Source organism: Oncorhynchus nerka, linkage group LG23 (assembly GCF_034236695.1).
Source record: "Oncorhynchus nerka isolate Pitt River linkage group LG23, Oner_Uvic_2.0, whole genome shotgun sequence".
In the NCBI taxonomy this organism is placed as follows: Eukaryota; Metazoa; Chordata; class Actinopteri; order Salmoniformes; family Salmonidae; genus Oncorhynchus; species Oncorhynchus nerka.
This window is the reverse complement of record NC_088418.1, coordinates 38,319,409-38,339,083: the sequence shown is the minus strand read 5'-3', so window position 1 is coordinate 38,339,083 and position 19,675 is coordinate 38,319,409. Positions and strand designations below refer to the sequence as shown.

Genomic DNA, 19,675 nt, shown 5'->3' with positions numbered 1-19,675 from the left:
GTGGCAAGAAAAATATATGCACCCTTCGGAATTACCTGGATTTCTGCATAAATTGGTCATCAAATTTAATCTGATCTTCATCTAAGTCACAATATCAAATCAAATGTATTTTATATAGCCCTTCGTACATCAGCTGATATCTCAAAGTGCTATACAGAAACCCAGCCTAAAACCCCAAACAGCAAGCAATGCAGGTGTAGAAGCACGCGCTGCTGTAACTGGCAAGCTGCCTTTCCAGAGGACGCACTGATGCTGTAACTAGTGTCTTCAGGTGCTTCATTCTGTTGTTATGTAAACGATGGGCTGAGCCTTGGATACAGGCAGAATGGCTCCAAACGCGCATCACTCGTTCGCTTACAGCCAGTAGTGATAGTAATGGTAACAAGACAAGCAGTAACAAGACAAATATCTTTATTTCTGCTGACACCTTAAATCAATTTGTTTTCCATCTGGGAATGTAGGTGTACATATCAAATGGCACCCTATTCCCTACATAGTGCACTACTTTTAAGGCCCTGGTCAAAAGTAGTGTACTACATATGGAATATGGTTCCATTTGGCACGCACCCTCTTCCGCCTTGAATAACATAATATGGTCAACATTGGCCATTTGCACATAATACCAACAGTCAAAGTACAAAACCTTTCAGTTGAGAATCAATTCATCTGGTGGTCTTCTCTATGGCCTCAGCCTTTGGAAGGAAAAAAAATGCCACAAACCATATATTTGTTGTTCATAGTCACTCACACAGATACCACATATGATACAGTGTCTGGTTCCACACACAGAGAAACAGAGGGAGCAAGCTAAGTATCTGCCTCTTACTCTGTCACAGTTCTTCTGTAGTCGACTTCACAGGAGGTTATAGAGACATTTATATTGCTCATTAATGATTGGACATGACATGTAGGTAGGCTATCAGAGGGTGAAATGTCATGGGAACAGGTTTGATCAGAACAACAGTCCCATGTGCTGCAGAGATAATGTAATACAAAAACAAAATGGCCTCCTGTCCTGAAACAGAACGTCTCTGTCTTTCAAAAAAATTCTGTCCAGTTTATTTTCCTCATTTCTCTTTATAAAGAGTCTTTTCTTTTATGTTTGTACGATGGATCAGGCCACAGCGACAGGGGCCCAAGGATCAAGAGTCCTCCAGACATTGAGAAAGAAAGGTAACTCAAGAGGAGGGCGAGGGTGGATGATCACCTTTCAGCTCTAGATAAAGGCATGACCAAATCCACACATCTCCCGCTCTTTCTTTCTCCCCCTCGGTCTCAGGAGTCTGAGTCAGATCCGTTACTGCTCTCCCGGCTGATCTCAATCTGTAGCGAGGGCAGGTTGTCAAGCCGACTCTTCTTCATCTTGTGGGTCTGCTGTTCTTTCTGTTTGATCAAGGCCCCCCACACCTTCTGCAGTGCAGAGTCGTCCTCCTCATTTTCCTCTTCTCCTTCCCGCCCCCCCAACCTGGAGCTGGCTGATCCCGACCCCGCACGGCGACTGGAAGGCTTCCGCTCGGGAACACCACCCTTATGGGAGGAGGGGCCGAGCCTGCTCCACAGACGACCTGGGGGAGGGAGCAAGGGTTACATTTTAAAGCACTTTCGGTGTCTTTTCAACTAATGTACTGCATTATTGACTAATAGCAGTAGATGTGTTTTTCTTCCTTACTTGATTTTCTGTCTTTGGACGAATCAGAGTAGAGGCCGCGGGAGTCTAGTTTGGCCATGCCCAGTCGGCTGTGCACATCTGTGATTGGCTCTCGGGGAGGGGGTGAGTCTCGGGAGGCGACAGGGGAGGCGGAGTGTCGTCTCTCAGGAGAGTAGGGTCTCTTCCCTAACCTCTGCCTCACATCTACACACAACACAAGGTTAAATACACTATACACACACAAACCAGAAAAAAAAACTTACACCACATCACTGATATTAACCTGGTCCCCAGGATATTGCACACATAAGTCTGGGACATCAACGATTCAAAGTTGGCCTAAGTGGGAGTGACCATAGATATCTTTAGACGGGTGGGTTGTTTAGCAACCGTGGAACAAAACAGGTGAGTTGGCTTAGTATCAAAGTAATCAAAGATGGCAACATGGAAACTATTTTTCTTCTCCAAATCTTTATTGAAAACAAATACATTGTTACTAGGTATGTGCATCTTTCCCTTTCAAGACGATTCAATGCATATCTATCTAGACACATGGGCTCCGATACGATATACGATACGTTTTAGTTTGATTTGAGGAATGAATCGATGCGGTTCAGTGCACTAACATTTGTTGCATAAACACATTACATTTCCATTCCAAATTAAAATCTGTTGCTGATGGAGCTCAAGAGCTGTGTCTCTCTGAGCTGGATCAGTCTGAGCCAACTTTTGTGTGTGTGTAATGTAAGTACAGTATATGTCTATGTTGTATGTAGGCACCTGAGCTACGCCATAAGGGAAACTGGACATCTACCACCCCACTATCAGTTAGGGGGGACAATGTTTGCGTTCTGTCCCCCCCCCTCTTTTGAGAGGGGGGGGACACTAACTAATTTGTCATTTTGCAGATTAAAAGTGTTAATAGCTGGTAATGTATCAATATTTATCTATTTTTTTTGTTGTTGCTATGACATAGTAAATTAATATATAGCACAACTTTGGATTTCACCCATCTCATAAATCACATGGTTTGGACTGTTTTGACAGACAGTGAGCTTCTCCTGTCCTCGTTATGAAATTATCCATTTTACCCTGTATATCGAAAAATGACAATATATACTGATTGTTCCAGGCAAAAATACCAAAACTATTGATGAACCTGAACAATCAGATGTAATGTAAGCTTCGATTAGCATGTAGCCTACCTATAGCCAGATGAGTGTCGGCTACTTTTAAATCTGGCAAAACACAATTTTCAGCGCATTTTCTTAAAAATAATCTAGCAAATTACATTGGTTGTCATTCAACTAATAAAGCATAATCTTGCGCAAGCCATTTTACAAAATGCTTAAAGTGATACGCAGATGTGCCAGATCTGGACTAGGCCTACCTCTCAGTAAGGTTTGTTTGGCATTCAAAATTACTTGTAGATTAATGTCAACTGTCAACATAATTACATACAGTTCGACACTGAAGGAGAGGACAAAGTTGTCAAAAGATGAGGTATTTAGAAAATAATTTGAGAAAATGTTTAGTGAACTGGCAATTAGCAAGGTTTGAATGGATTTTCTGACCGATGCATGCTACATTTGGATCAGTTTGGGGTTCCGAAAACCAGTACACTCATATCTTAAACATTTGAATCGGGGATTGATATGTACCGGTGAATCGTTACATCCCTAATCCTTATAGTTGATGGTGAGCTAGCTAGTGAAATTTTGCCATATTAGCATAGATGTGACAAGAGTCAAAACACCTCGAAACAAGACATTAGTTGTGGGAGATGATTGGTTGGTAGATTAAGCCAATGCATGGAGAGTTTTCCCGATCTTTCTGTATTGGCTAACAAAGACCAAGTTTGATGTGTTGGTCAAATAGAGTTTGAAATGTCTTGGAACTAGATTACATTGTTGTGTAGAGTAGCAGATAACTGACCTGTCTTTCCACTACTGGCCACAGGGGTGCGCTGTCTATGCTGGGTGAGGCTCTGTCTTTTTTCCTCCAATAGTTGCCTCACATCCATCACTTTCTCCACTGCACTGCTTTTGGTCCCGCCTACTGATCCTCCACTTCCTCCTCCTCCACCAATCCTGTTCCGGACGCCACTACCCCCCAAGCCGCTGTCACTGCGAACAGAAGAGTGTCTGAAGAACAGACAGGGAGAACATCAACTATTAATTTACTATGTTACCTACGTTAAAAGGTCCGCATTCTGCACACATAAGCATACATGGTCATGTCACCCACCTCCACACAAACTTTTGTCCACCACACACACTGACCGTATAGTCTTGAGGTTGGTCTCCACCTCGTCTGCATACATGGTCATCTTCATGCTCTTCTTGGGAGAGGGGGTTGAGATCATCTTGAGCTCCAAGTCATAGTCCATTTCGTCTGAGTCTGACGAGACAGAGGGGGAAGAGGAGGGCCTGCCCAAACGACTCCGCAGGGCCACCCCTGGACCTCCCCCCCTCTCCTTCTTCTCCTTCTCCTTGTACTCCACCACCCTGTCGTCTGAGTCCATGTCCTCCTCTTCCTCATCCTCCTCCTCTTCCTCTATTGGTTCTTCTGGTAGGTTGACCAGGTCAGCTGGAGAGACGGAAAGGAGGGCGAGAGAGGAGAGACGGAAAGGAGGGCGAGAGAGGAGAGACGGAAAGGAGGGCGAGAGAGGAGAGACGGAAAGGAGGGCGAGAGAGGAGAGAAGGGCGAGAGAGGAGAGACGGAAAGGAGGGCGAGAGAAGAGACGGAAAGGAGGGCGAGAGAAGAAACGGGAAAGAGGAGAGACGGAAAGGAGGCCCGAGAGAGGAGAGACGGGAAAGAGGAGAGACGGAAAGGAATGAGAGAGAAGGACAGAGGGATGAGAAGGAAGAAAGAGATACGGAAAGGAGGGGCAGAAAGACGGAGGGATGAGACGGAAAGGAGGGGGAGAAAGACGGAGGGATGAGACAGAAAGGAGGGGGAGAGAGGAGAGACGGGAAGGAGACGGGAAGGAGAGATGGAGGGATGAGACGGAAAGGAAGGGAGAGGAGAGAAACGGAGGGATGAGAAGGAAAGGAGGGGGAGAGAGGAGAGGATGGAGGGATGAGAAGGAAAGGAGGGGGAGGAGAGAGGAGAGCAAGAGGAAGTCACAGATTACCACAGGAGATAAATATATAAATGTTAGAGCATAACAATTAGGCCTGGTCTGTAAACGTTTGTGTGAGTCTTCCCACCTAAGTGTCTGTAGGATAGTATGAGTGTGTGTTCGTACCGGAGTGCGTAGGGCAGGGCGTGTGTTCTTACCAGGGATGGTGTGTGTAGGGCAGGGCGTGTGTTCTTACCAGGGATAGTGTGTGTAGGGCAGGGCGTGTGTTCTTACCAGGGATAGTGTATGTAGGGCAGGGTGTGTGTTCTTACCAGGGATGGTGTGTGCAGGGCAGGGTGTGCGTTCTTACCAGGGATGGTGTGTGTTCTTACCAGGGATGGTGTGTGTAGGGCAGGGCGTGCGTTCTTACCAGGGATGGTGTGTGTAGGGCAGGGCGTGCATTCTTACCAGGGATAGTGTGTGTAGGGCAGGGTGTGTTTTCTTACCAGGGATGGTGTGTGTAGGGCAGGGTGTGCGTTCTTACCAGGGATGGTGTGTGTAGGGCAGGGCGTGCGTTCTTACCAGGGATAGTGTGTGTAGGGCAGGGTGTGTTTTCTTACCAGGGATGGTGTGTGTTCTTACCAGGGATGGTGTGTGTGTTCTTACCAGAGTGTCTATGTGTGTAGGGTGATGTGTCCCCCATGCTGTCCCCTATCAGGGGTTTCTTGCTCTTGCTCACGATTCTGCGCGTGTGATACCGTCTCTTCCTGCAGAAGGTGACAGAGATATTAGCAACAACATACCCACCTATATACTTCACCTAATACCAACATTATACCTTCAACGTCTAACTTAACCATATCCCCTCAACCTTCTAGACCAGGGGTATTCAAATCTTACCCGATTTGATCCGGCGTATTGCTGGTTTTCTGTTCTACCTGATCATTTACTTAACACACCTGGTGTCCCAGGTCTAAATCAGTCCTGATTAGAGGGGAAGAATTAAAAACGAACAGTGGAACTGGCTTCCCGGTCCAGATTTTAATTTGAGGGTTCTCGACTAACCAGTATGTCTTTTTTCCTGATAGCAGGAAGAGTGTCAAAAGGGACAAAAACCAAATAGAAAATCAGGGAAAACAGATGAGAAAAGTAGAGAGAGATAAATGAGAAAATGAGAGATAAAAGTTAAAGATAGAAGGTGGGGGGGCAGAATGACATGTTCAAGCAGAGGACGATAAACATAGATACAGGAAGGTGCAAACAAAGAAAAAGTGAAAGGAAAGAAAGAGAAAATGTTAGGAAAAGGTGAGTGAAAGAAACAAAAGCAGTACAATGTACAACAGTGTGGCAGAATATCAGTTCCAGTCAGCTATGGTGGTGCTGAGGATCTGGATGTACCATGATGGTTTAGAACAAAGAAAAACAAGAAACTAATTCAAGGAACTCAGTCCAGCTTTCAACAAACTCTTGAAGGTTGTAATAGTGGAATGCACAAATTGGGAAGTGCATCAGTTTTCCTCGTCATGTCAGTTATTGCATACCTTAGAGATCTATTTATAACTTGTCAGAAATGTCCAGATCAACTAGCCCATGTCAAATGTTTTTTAGCCCATAGATTTTGTTGTAATGGTTGTCACTCAAATATCACATGATTACATATTTGAGGTGGCAAAACGTATCAAATTGCAAGACAATTAGCATTACAACAGCAACATTTTCTCTGCACCCCATGACAAAATGTGTACAATTGCAGGAAATAACCTTTAAATATTTTCTCTCCCCCAACAAGAGGGGCGTGAACAGTTTGTTTCATGAACAGTGCTTGTGCCCATAGAAATAAACGGGGCACAAGATATTCGTACATGCTGGAAGGGGGCCTGAGTGAAATAGTTTGGGAACCCCTGGTTTAGCACACTGTCCCCCTGAATAACCATTGAGAGACACCACAGGGTGCCTATCCAGCATGTATTAATAAAATCAGTGTTGGCCAAGGAAGCATCTGTGTGTGTGGTTACCAGGAGTTGCTGAGGATGCCCCTCATGCCTCCGTAGTTCGGGTTGCCGTACTTCATGTAATATCTGCTCTTCCTCGCAGCACCCAGCTCCTTCTTATCACCTGAAAACACAGAAAGAAAACAGTCACAATCCTAATACAGTGCCTTCAGAAAGTATTCATATCCCTTGAGCTATTTTTTGTGTTACAGCCTGATATCAAAATGGATTAAAATATATATTTTTCCCTTACACACAATCAGGTTGGGAAATGACAACCCACGGGTAGATTTTGGCATTGGCGTTTAAGAATGACTATGTCACCAGCCACATTGGCAGGTGGGGTCCCACTGAGCATTTGGGAACACACAAAAAAAAATATCTATCCAAAGTCCAAATGTAGAAGTAGATCGAATTAACCCGAAAGGCTACTAAATTGTGACTTTTCCCTTGTGTTTCTTTGCTAGTTACATCGTTTTTAATCATATGCTAGCATGTTTTTCGATATTAGTTAGAGTTTTCTGCAATTGTCTGCTGCTAGCTAAGAGACAAGGAGATTCTCACGAGGGCCCCCATTACCACAGTAAACTCCTCATTTAAAAGGGCAGCTGATAATTTTGGTCTCACCTAATGACTCAAATATTTGGGGTACATTGTGTTTGATTGAGTATGGAACACTCCAAAAACCTATATTACACTTTTTGTAATTTCTTATTAAAACACACATATACTTTCATTGTGCTCCTAAATTTGTGCCAATAAATTTCAACTCACAGTGCATTACTCAGATTAGAGGTCGACCGATTAATTAGGGCCGATTTCAAGTTTTCATAACAATCGGAAATCGGTATTTTTGGGCGCCGATTTTTAAATATATATATATATATTTTATACCATTATTTAACTAGGCAAGTCAGGTAAGAATACATTCTTATTTTCAATGACGGCCTAGACGGTGGGTTAACTGCCTTTTTCAGAACGACAGACTTTCACCTTGTCAGCTCAGGGATCCAAACTTGCAACCTTACAGTTAACTAGTCCAATGCAATAACGACCTGCCTCGCTCTCGTTGCACTCCACAAGGAGACTGCCTGTTACACGAATGCAGTAAGCCAAGGTAAGTTGCTAGCTAGCATTAAACTTATCTTATAAAAAAAAACAATCAATCATAATCACTAGTTAACTACACATGGTTGATGATATTACTAGATATTATCTAGCGTATCCTGCGTTGCATATAATCTGACTGAGCATACAAGCATACAAGTATCTGACTGAGCGGTGGTAGGCAGAAGCAGGTGCGTAAACATTCATTCAAACAGCACTTTCGTGCGTTTTGCCAGCAGTTCTTCGTTGTGCGTCAAGCATTGCGCTGTTTATGACTTCAAGCCTAGCAACTCCCGAGATGAGGCTGGTGTAACCGAAGTGAAATGGCTAGCTAGTTAGCGCATGCTAACTAGAGGGACGGAAGCTATGCTGTTTCACTGGCAATATTAAAGTGCATATAAGAACATCCAATAGTCAAAGGTTAATGAAATACAAATGGTATAGAAGGAAATAGTCCTATAATTCCTATAATAACTACAACCTAAAACTTCTTACCTGGGAATATTGAAGACTCATGTTAAAAGGAACCACCAGCTTTCATATGTTCTCATATTCTGAGCAAGGAACTGAAACGTTAGCTTTCTTACATAGCACATATTGCACTTTTACTTTCTTCTCCAACACTTTGTTTTTGCATTATTTAAACCAAATTGAACATGTTGTTTCATTATTTATTTGAGTCTAAATTGATTTTATTGATGTATTATATTAAGTTAAAATAAGTGTTCATTCAGTATTGTTGTAATTGTCATTATTACAATTTTTTAATTATTTTTTTTATTTATAAATCGGCTGATTAATTGGTATCGGCTTTTTTGTCCTCCAATAATCGGTATCGGCGTTGAAAAATCATAATCGGTCGACCTCTAACTCAGATCCCTTCATTTCCCCCACATTTTGTTATATTACAAATGATGTCAATTAGCCTATCAGAAGCTTCTAAAGCCATGACATTTTCTGGAATTTTCCAAGCTGTTTCAAGGCACAGTCAACTTAGTGTATGTCAACTTCTGACCCACTGGAATTGTGATACAGTGAATTGATCTATCTGTAAACAATTTTGGAAAAATTACTTGTCATGCACAAAATAGATGTCCTAACAGACTTGCCAAAACTATAGTTTGTTAACAAGAAATTTGTGGAGTGGTTGAAAAACGAGTTTTAATGACTCCAACCTAAGTGTATGTAAACTTCCAACTACAACTGTATATACACTACCGTTCAAAAGTTTGCGGTCACTTAGAAATGTCCATGTTTTTGAAAGAAAAGCACTTTTTTGTCTATTGATCAGAAATACAGTGTAGACATTGTTAATGTTGTAAATTAATATTGTAGCTGGAAACTGCAGATTTTTGGAAGAATGTATGGAATCTCTACATAGTCGTACAGAAGACCATTATCAGCAACCATCACTCCTGTCTTCCAATGGCATGTTGTTAGCTAATCCAAGTTTATAATTTTGAAAGGCAAATTGATCATTAGAAAAGCCTTTTGCAATTATATAAGCACAGCTGAAAACTGTTGTCCTGATTTAAAGAAGCAATAAAACGGGCCTTCTTTAGACTAGTTGAGTATCTGGAGCATCAGCATTTGTGGGTTTGTTTGGCCATAATAACCATCGTTATGTTTGGAGGGAAAAGGGGGAGGCTTGCAAGCCGAAGAACACCATCCCAACCGTGAAGCAAGGGGGTGGCAGCATCATGTTGTGGGGGTGCTTTGCTGCAGGAGGGACTGGTGCACTTCAAAAAATAGATGGCATCATCAGGTGGGAAATTATGTGGATATATTGAAGCAACATCTCAAGATATCAGTCAGGAAGTTAACTTCTTCGGGCTAGGGGGCAGTATTCAGAAGTTTGGATGAATGAGGTGCCCAAAGTAAACTGCCTGTTACTCAGGACGAGGAATGGCTGAGGATATGTATATAATTGGTAGTATTTGATAGAAAACACTCTAAAGTTTCCAAAAATGTTCAAATAATGTCTGTGAGTATAACAGAACTGATATGGCAGGCGAAAACCCAAGGACACTTTTTGGGAATATAAACTTTTTGCCAATGGGAATATAAAAGGAATATCTCCCAGGTTTGCAGTTCTTAGGGCTTCCACTAGATGTCAACAGTCTTTAGAAAGAGTTTCAGGCTTGTTTTTTGAAAAAGCGTGTGCAAGCAAGGAGGCCTACAAACCTGACTCAGTTACACCAGCTCTTTCAGGTGGAATGGGCCAAAATTCACCCAATTTACTGTGGGAAGCTTGTGGAAGGCTACCTGAAACATTTTACCCAAGTTAAACAATTTAAAGGCAATGCTACCAAATACTAATTGAGTGTATGTACATTTCTGACCCACTGGGAATGTGATGAAAGAAATGAGTTGAAAAAAAAACAACGGAGTTTAAATGTATTTGGCTAAATATTTTATTAAAGTAAAGTTTTTTTTTTAAACGTCTATTTTTCTATATACACATCCTGTGCATTTTAATGAAATCAACTATATGCACTGAGTGTGTCTGAAGCTTTAAACTAACTGTTTGATTAAATAATTAAGACAAATGACTAGAGGGAGTCTGACCGCAATTGATTTTATTGTGCCGCCTGGCTCAGACTTGCTGTGTTAAAAAAGACTGAGTGACAGAGTGACAACAGGTGCTAGTCACAGTCACTCAATGACACAGAGACAACAGGTGCTTGTCACACTCTCCCTGATGCAGCAACCACCACACATCAACAGTGTGTGCTGTCCGTGTTGCTGAAGCTGCAACATTCATTTCTGAATTAAATTGTGTTACCGAAATCCCTAATTTGTTTAGGAAAAACATTCCCTGTTCCCTCAACCCTTGCTCTCTTTACGTGACACATGTATGCTTTGAATGCACGTGACTAATAGGGCCTGACCTACAGCATACCATAATCACATAAATAAATTGGTTATAAACTCGGAACACTAACACGTGACAGCAAAATGATTGCAGAGGACATGACAAACTCGAAAAGGAGGAGGAATAGTAGGAGGAATATTTACTGTTTGCGCAGGAGGTAAAGGGGAAGTCAGATGTGTGGAATAAGTTTGACTGGTTGTGGAAAATACTGGAGATCAAGAATAATGAGTAAGCGCTGTGTGCATATTGTATGTGCCATACAGGTGCTGTTAGATTACAATTTCATTTTTTTGACAGTTCGGAAGAATGCAAATACTAAATAAATCATAAGTTTACCAGAGAGAATGTAGTAACGTTATTTTTTAAAGCCTTCATTACAGCAAAGACTAAAAACAGTCGCATTCATTTGTGAATGCAATTTCCGGCCTATTTATTATTTACACGAATTATTCAATGGTCACTTTGTTATTTCAAAATTAAAATGCTTGATTGCATTTCACATCATCAATGACTGGGATGTATACATTAGTCTAAATAAATACGGAAATATAGGCCTAATTATTATTTACATAAGTATTCAGACCCTTCGCTATGAGCCTCAAAATTGAGCTCAGGTGCCTCCTGTTTCCGTTGATCATCCTTGAGATGGTTCTACAACTGTGTTAAATTCAATTGATTGGACATGATTTGGAAAGTCACACACCTGTCTATATAAGATCTCACAGTTGACAGTGCATGTCTGAGCAAAAACCAAGACATGAGGTCTAAGAAATTGTCCATAGAGCTCTGAGACAGGATTGTGTCGAGGCACAGATCTGGGGAATGGTACCAAAACATTTCTGCAGCATTGAAAGTCCCCAAGAACACAGTGGCCTCCGTCATTCTTAAATGGAAGAAGTTTGGAACCACCAAGACTCTTCCTAGAGCTGGCCGCCCGGCCAAACTGAGCAATCAGGGGAGAAGGGCCTTGATCAGGAAGGTGACCAAGAACCCGATGGTCTCATCGCGCACCAGCGACTTCTGTGGCGGGCCGGGCGCAGTGTGCGCTGACCAAGGTTGCCAGGTGCACGGTGTTTCCTCCGACACATTGGTGAGGCTGGCTTCCGGGTTGGATGGCGCTGTGTTAAGAAGCAGTACGGCTTGGTTGGGTTGTGTATCGGAGGACGCATGACTTTCAACCTTTGTCTTTCCCGGGCCCATACGGGGGTTGTAGCGATGAGACAAGATAGTAGCTATTAAACAATTGGATACCACGAAATTGGGGAGAAAAAGGGGCAAAATTAAAAATTAAATTAAAAAAATAACCCGATGGCCACTCTGACAGAGCTCCTCTGTGGAGATGGCAGAACCTTCCAGAAGGACAACCATCTCTGCAGCACTCCACCAATCAGGCCATTATGGTAGAGTGGCCTGACGGAATCCACTCCCCAGTAAAAGTCACATAACAGCCCGCCTGTAGTTTGCCAAAAGGCACCTAAAGACTCTCAGACCATGAGAAACAAGATTCTCTGATCTGATGAAACCAAGAATGAACTTTTTGGCCTGAATGCCAAGCACCACATCTGGAGGAAACCTGGCACCAAACAGTGACTGAGTTATATTAGCATAAATTATGACTATCCAATCTTACTCATCACAAATAGTAGGCTAACTTACACAAGTCTGCAAATGTGGTGATACTGTACATAGAATTTTTATGGTTAAAATTTGCTTCCCCAAACATAACTCACTCGCCGCATAGGCTAGTGAATTTGCTGTTCGTTACTTGTCTTGTTGGCTGAGGAAACGTAAATGTGGACAGTTATTCTAACATATTCAAAGTGTGTGGTAAGGACACATGTCATTGCATCCTAGACTTGCATGTTCTGTTAAGATTAATTACCATAATCTAAATGCGATTTCTGTCATTCTGAGTACTGTGGGAGAACTAACTAATCAGGGTACGCAAGCCAATGCATATGGGTCCGGTATATTTCTCAAATGTCCGGTAAATTTAAATGCTGTCGGTCAAATGTCCGGTGCCACATATTCATTAGGGAGACCCTGGTGGGTGTGTGTTTGTGTCTCTCACCGTGAGTGGCCAACCTCAGGAAGAGTTTGTTGCCCTTGAAGGGTTTGATGGCCGGTCGTAGGTCATTCCGGAGCAGAGACTCACTCTCTGCCTGAGACAGCAAGTCCACCTCAAATGCACACACACAAACACACAGGTAACTAATATGCAACATTTCCCCACACACCCACAGTCTTGAACACAGTTTTACCTGGGTGGTCTCGGGTTCTGTTTTCTTCTCTGTGTCTCCCTCGCAGGCTTTCCCCTCATTCTCCTTCACCATCTCTTTCTCCTCCTCATCCACCTCTCCATCATCGTCATCCGAGCCTTGTTCTCTGCGAGCTGAGACAGAACAGCAAGCAACACTCAGTGACAAAGCACATTATGTACATGCCTCATATGACTGACAAACCACACTGACCACAAACACAACATCGCAGTCCTGACCAACACAGAATTACCCACTACACTAATCATAAAACATACTAAGACAGTGAACATTGGAACATGGACACACAGCACACTCACCCTTGCTCTCCTGGGTGGGATCACCAGGTTCTTTGGTGCGGTCTGTCTCCGTGGTAACCCCCTCTGGGTCAGGCATGCGGCTGATGTTGATCAGAGCCCGGGTGGAAGTGACATCATCCAGCCACACCACATTACCTAGGAAACCATATTTAACGGCATGTTAAAAATAGCCCACTTGTTGTCAGTCGCTTCTGTGTGTGTGTTACTCACAGGAGGTGTCGTCAATCCACTCGATGTGTGCTGGAGGGTACTCCTTAAAGTAGCCAAACACATCCTGGGTGCTCATATCATCAACACCCGCCACGTGCAACGCCTCCAGGCGCAAGTTAGGGATGGCTGAGAAATGGAAGGAGAATCAGTATGTGCGCAATATTGCGATATTCGTTAGTATCGTGGCAAGGAAACAAATCACAAAGCAGATTTAACTTCTTTAAGAAAACAGCACTAATGTTGGAAACAAAACATGTAATCCAGTCACATGTAAACGTCCCTTTTTCAGGATCCTGCCTTTCCCATGCTTGTTCAATGAACCATAAACAATGAACATGCACCTGTGGAACGGTCGTTAAGACACTAACAGCTTACAGACGGTAGGCAATTAAGGTCACAGTTAAGAAAACTTAGGACACTAAAAGAGGCCTTTCTACTGACGCTGAAAAACACCAAAAGAAAGATGCCCAGGGTCCCTGCTCATCTGCTTCAACATGCATTAGGCATGCTGCAAGGAGGCATGAGGACTGCAGATGTGGCCAGGGCAATAAAATTGCAATGTCCGTACTGTGAGACGTCTAAGACAGCTCGACAGGGAGACAGGACAGACAGCTGATCGTCCTCGCAGTGGTAGACCACGTATAACAACACCTGCACAGGATCGGTACATCCGAACATTACACCTGCGGGACAGGTACAGGATGGCAACAACAATTGCCCAAGTTACACCAGGAACGCACAATCCCTCCATCAGTGCTGACTGTCCGCAATAGGCTGAGAGAGGCTGGACTGAGGGTTTGTAGGCCTGCTGTAAGGCAGGTCCTCACCAGACATCACCGGCAACAACGTCGCCTATGGGCACAAACCCACCGTCGCTGGACCAGATAGGACTGGCAAAAAGTCCTCTTCACTGACGAGTCGCGGTTTTGTCTCACCAGGGGTGATGGTCGGGTTCGCGTTTATCGTCAAAGGAATGAGCATTACACCAAGGCCTGTACTCTGGAGCGGGATTGATTTGGAGGTGGAGGGTCCGTCATGGTCTGGGGAGGTGTGTCACAGCATTTTCAGCCGGAGCTTGTTGTCATTTTGCAGGCAATCTCAACGCTGTGCGTTAAAGGGAAGACAACCTCCTCCCTCATGTGGTACCCTTCCTGCAGGCGCATCCTGACATGACCCTCCAGCATGACAATGCCACCATACTGCCCGTTCTGTGCGTGATTTCAGTGTTCTGCCATGGCCAGTGAAGAGCCCAGATCTCAATCCCATTGAGCACGTCTGGGACCTGTTGGATTGGAGGGTGAGGGCTAGGGCCATTCCCCCCAGAAATGCCCAGGAACTTGCAGGTGCCTTGTTGGAAGAGTGGGATAACATCTCACAGCAAGAACTGGCAAATCTGGTGTAGTCCATTAGAAGATGCACTGCAGTACTTAATGCAGCTGGTGGCCACACCAGATACTGACGGTTACTTTTGACCCCCCCTTTGTTCAGGGACACATTATTCCATTTCTGTTAGTCCATTTGTTTCTCAGTTGTTGAATCTTGTTATGTTCATACAAATACTTACACAAACTTAAGTTTGCTGAAAATTAACAGTTAACAGTGAGAGGACGTTTCTTTTTTTTGCTGAGTTTATTTATTTTCCAAGCTATAATACACAATATTTTACATACAGTTGGTTTTTAAAGGACAAAAGTGTAGTCTGCTTTGTGTTTTCTTTTTTGCCATGGAACAAATATAGCGATACTAGTCACAGCCCTAGTGTTTAAGTGATAAAAAGCCAGGTACGTGTGTACCTTTCATCTTTATACAGCACTTTGTGTGGGTGTGTGTGTGTATATACAGTACCTTCAGAAAGTATCCATACTCCTTGACTTTACACATTTTGTTGTGTTACAGCCTGAATTCAAAATGGATTAAAAACCTACACACAATACCCCATTACAAAGTAAAAACCTTTATTGAAAATTAAATACAGAAATATCTCACTTACATGAGCATTCACACCTATTTGCTCTGACAGTCCAAATTGAGCTCAGGTGTATCCAATTTCCTTTGAATCCACCTGTGGCCAATTCAATTGTTTGGACATGATATAGAAAATAAACACCTGTCTATATAAGGTCCCACCGTTGATAGTGCATGTCAGAGCAGAAACTATGGCTGTGTTCAAATACCCATACTAACATACCACACAAAACATAATTAATGAGTATATACTACATTCTATTAGTTCATTTTAGTATACTGTAAACAATTGGTACCGGAAGTTGATGCTGTTGCTATGCAACCTCTTGCTAGCATAACAAATGACTAGCTAAACATTTTACGATTTTTGGTGTGTTCGTAAATTCAATCTGCAGTGCCAGAGTGCGCTCTGGGGGTTTGTAAATCCAGAGCGTTGTCAGATTGTACATTCAGAGCGTTTCGCTCTCGGAGCGTTCAGAGCGCACACTAGGGTAGATGCGAGTGTTCAACGGCAGTCAAGCACCCAAGCTAACTGGCTAACGGTGGCTAGCTACTTCCAGACACAATTGAGAGAACACCTCACTGACCATTATACTCGCCATAGCAGAGCTGGTTAGGCTGTTTTCATGTTATCCAGAGCGTTGGTGACCAACTGTGCTGCTGGCAACAATTTATTACTGGTTTTTTTTGCTGACATTTACTGACACCGGCCATATTCAACAGTGCGCGAGAGCGCTCTGAAATCAGAGTAGATAGCCAGAATTAACAATGTCCATTGAAACGCACAACGATACCACTTAGCTAAGAATTATGTGAATAATCAAGTCAATAAAAGTTGGTTAGTTAGTTAATATACTGCCTGCCAAGTTCGATGTATTAGTATCCAACTAACGTTAGGCAACTAGCTAATAAACCAGTACATACTGCTATGCGGTTCGTAAGGATAGCGTAGCTAACAAATTGTCAGCCAACATAACGTGTAATTTAACTTATTACATTGCTCAACATTTTCTTAACATTTGCCATTAGTTCAATTAATTTGTATTCGCTCTCATCGGACTTCGGCTGCATATTTTCCGCTATTTTCTTCAAATCTGAAAACGTGAAGAATTTCCTGCATTATGGGCCCTAAAAGTAGGTAAATAGTGTCCTCTGCATGTATACTTCGCATTTTGGCAAATTTAGTATGACATCTGGGAACTTTTGGCATACTAACTATATCCATACTACGATCAATAAGCGACCAATACTCAATACGACCAATACTCAATTCAAATCACAAATGTTACGGTTAGTGCGGTCAGTATGTGTATTCGAACACAGCTAACTCCACGAAGTCCAAAGGAAATGTCCGTAGATCTCCGATAGAATTGTGATGAGGTATATATCTCGGGAAGGGTATAAAACCATTTCTAGAGTGTTGAAAGTTTCCAAGAGCACAGCTGTCTCGGTCATTGGGAAATGTAAAAATGATGGAACTACAGACTCTGCCTAGAGCTGGCCATCCAACCAAACTGAGCAACCGGGCAAGAAGGACCTTGTCAGTGAGGTTGCCAAGAAGCCAATGACCACTGACAGAATTAGGCTGAGATTGTTGTCCTTTTGGCAGGTTTTCCCGTCTTGACAGCTCGTCTCGAGAGAGTGGCCAGACGGAAGCCACTTCTTAGAAAAAAGGCACGGCAGCACACCTGGAGTTTGCAAAAAGGCATGCGAAAGACAGATCATAAGGCAAATGATTCTGCGGTCTGATGAGACAAAAATATTTATCCATTGAATATCTGGAAAGACTTGAAGATTGCTGTTCACGACCGCTAACTTAACAGAGCATGAGAAAATCTGCAAGGAAGAAAGGGAGGAAATCCCCATATCTAGATGTGCAAAGGTGAGACAAACATACCCAAGAACTCAGAGCTGTAACAGCCACCAAAAGTGTTTCTACTTAGTATTGTCTAGGGGTGTGAATTCTTATGTAAATGTTATTTCTGTATTTCATGTTCAATAAATTTCCAAAAACATGTTTTCACTTTGTAATTATGGGTTATTGTGTGTAGATGGATGAGAAAAATATATATTTAATCTATTTTGAATTCAGGCTGTAACACAAAATGTGGAATACATCATGGGGTATGAATACTTTCTGAAGGCACTGTACGTGTGTATCTACCTTTCTTCATGGTGTCTCTGTCCAACACCACATTCTTCTGGGCCAGGTTGGCCTCTGCACGGAAGTGGAACCTTTCTGCTCTCTTCTCCTTCCTCTCAATCGCCTCCTAGAAACACAGTTATGGCAAAAATAGTTATGGCAGTTAAGTTTAACTGTTGTTTTACCCTCTCACTTTTAAGTAATGGAACTAGTATTAGTGTGAGTGTTTGCCAGATAACTTTCCGGTGTGGTTACAATACCGTACCTTTGATGTGACATCGATTCCAGTGATGAATGTGCCAGCTTTGTTCTCATATCGCCGACTTGTGTCCTGGTTAAATGTCAACAAATATGTATACATTAGAGACGCACTTTCTTAATGTGGGGTAGCCTAGATAACAATGCACTGATCTGACAGCTTATGTTTGTTCTGAACAATGAATGACTGTCGACAAAACAAGAAAGTGTGCATTCAGTCTATCATACAACACCCCCCCCCCCCCCCCAAAAAAAGCTGGCAAATTGAAAGTGGCAAGATCTAGCACCAAACCTCTGTCCTTGGGGATGTTAAAACGAGTTAGCTAACTAGTGTAACTGACTAGTACGTTGTATTATTAACTATGTAGCGAGGGGGTTTCTGTCATGAAACTTAACGTCTGGTGAATTAGCTAGCCACCGGTAGTTAAGCAGAGTTAAATGCTAAGATAGCCGTTGTTTGTCATATAATATGTAACGTTAGTTTGCTTACGCTAGAATCAACAATATACTGTTACAACACAGACAGGTATGATGTTAATATCAACTAACTACACTGGGTAACACTAGCTAGTCACTAGCTACCGAGCTATCTTGTTAGCTCAAGGCACGCTGAGCTCCTCCAATACCAAGGCAATATTCACAGGCCCCCGAAGGTACGCGAGCCCGCGATCTGGTGAGGCCTACTTCCCTCACCGGCAACAATTCCTTCAAAGACCGGTTAACAGGGATGTTTTCCACCTCGAGTTCACCCTCCTCCACCTCCATCGGTTCAGGTTCACGGGCACCTCGGTCCGAGTCTGAATCCGAGTCCGATTCTGAGTGGTCTGGCCCACTGTCTGGCTTTACCGACACCCGTAGACTGCGCACTGCCGCCATGGTCCTAGCACTCCGTCCGCAAACGCTTTCGAAGCAGGAAGACGTGAGTGTGCAGGGAAAGGCTATACGGACACGCCTGGTGCCTAATTTTAGTGAGAGTGCTGTGTGAGAGTCGAGTCAAAGACAGTACAAAAATAAATAATAATAGCCATTCAAAAAAGTACAGTTGCATATCTGGGAGTTTTTGTCACAAAGGACAGTGAGCCGTGTGAAATCAAATCATGAAAGCCAAAGCTATTCTTAACAGTTGACTTCAAAGAGATGTATATACACGGAACAAAAAAATATAAACGCAACATAAAGTGACTGAGGTAAAAACAGTTTAAATTGGATATTCGACAGATATTTGCGCTTTCAGGATGTCATGATGTTGGAAAAATTGCGCACAACATTGCACAGGTCTTATTTTCACGATTTTGACATGAATTTGCTTTCCAAAGCTAATAAACATGTGGAAATGTGAGCAGCATTTTGTATTCTTAGTTGAATTAGTTAGGGAGCGTAAACAAAGTCCAAACTTTTTTTACATACACATTTCAATAGCTCCTTGGTCATGTGACCTACTGACTTCAAACAAGGTTCAGAATGTCCACTGGCTATATAAGGGTAGTCAGTGGACATTCTGAACCTTGTTTGAAGTCAGTAGGTCACATGACCAAGGAGCTATTGATATTTTAAACTTTGAAAAATTAATAGGCACTACCATTATGTAGTCAGTGGACTATCTTTATTCCATTGTACTGGATCTAATACACTTTTTTAAAGACTTTTATTTTACCTTTATTTAGTCAGTTAAGAACAAATTCTTATTTTCAATGACGGCCTAGGAACAGTGGGTTAACTGCCTGTTCAGGGGCAGAACAACAGATTTGTACGGGGGTTTGAACTTGCAACCTTCCGGTTACTAGTCCAACACTCTAACCAATAGGCTACCCTGCCACCCCATTTTGCATATATTCA

General features: G+C 42.7%; 1 protein-coding gene across 1 annotated transcript; it reads right to left on the bottom strand.

Moving 5' to 3' along the window:
* Positions 1 to 394: 394 nt before the first annotated feature.
* Positions 395 to 18,780, bottom strand: ncbp3 (nuclear cap binding subunit 3). The gene is made up of 13 exons (XM_029629912.2): positions 18,533 to 18,780; positions 17,847 to 17,912; positions 17,603 to 17,708; positions 13,474 to 13,599; positions 13,264 to 13,398; positions 12,947 to 13,077; positions 12,757 to 12,865; positions 6,728 to 6,827; positions 5,379 to 5,479; positions 3,931 to 4,237; positions 3,584 to 3,792; positions 1,670 to 1,852; positions 395 to 1,565 (listed from the first exon to the last, which is right to left on the bottom strand). The coding sequence occupies exons 1-13, from the start codon at positions 18,713 to 18,715 to the stop codon at positions 1,276 to 1,278; spliced, it is 2,046 nt and encodes a 681-aa protein (XP_029485772.2). The 5' UTR covers positions 18,716 to 18,780; the 3' UTR covers positions 395 to 1,275.
* Between the last annotated feature and the right edge of the window lie 895 nt (positions 18,781 to 19,675).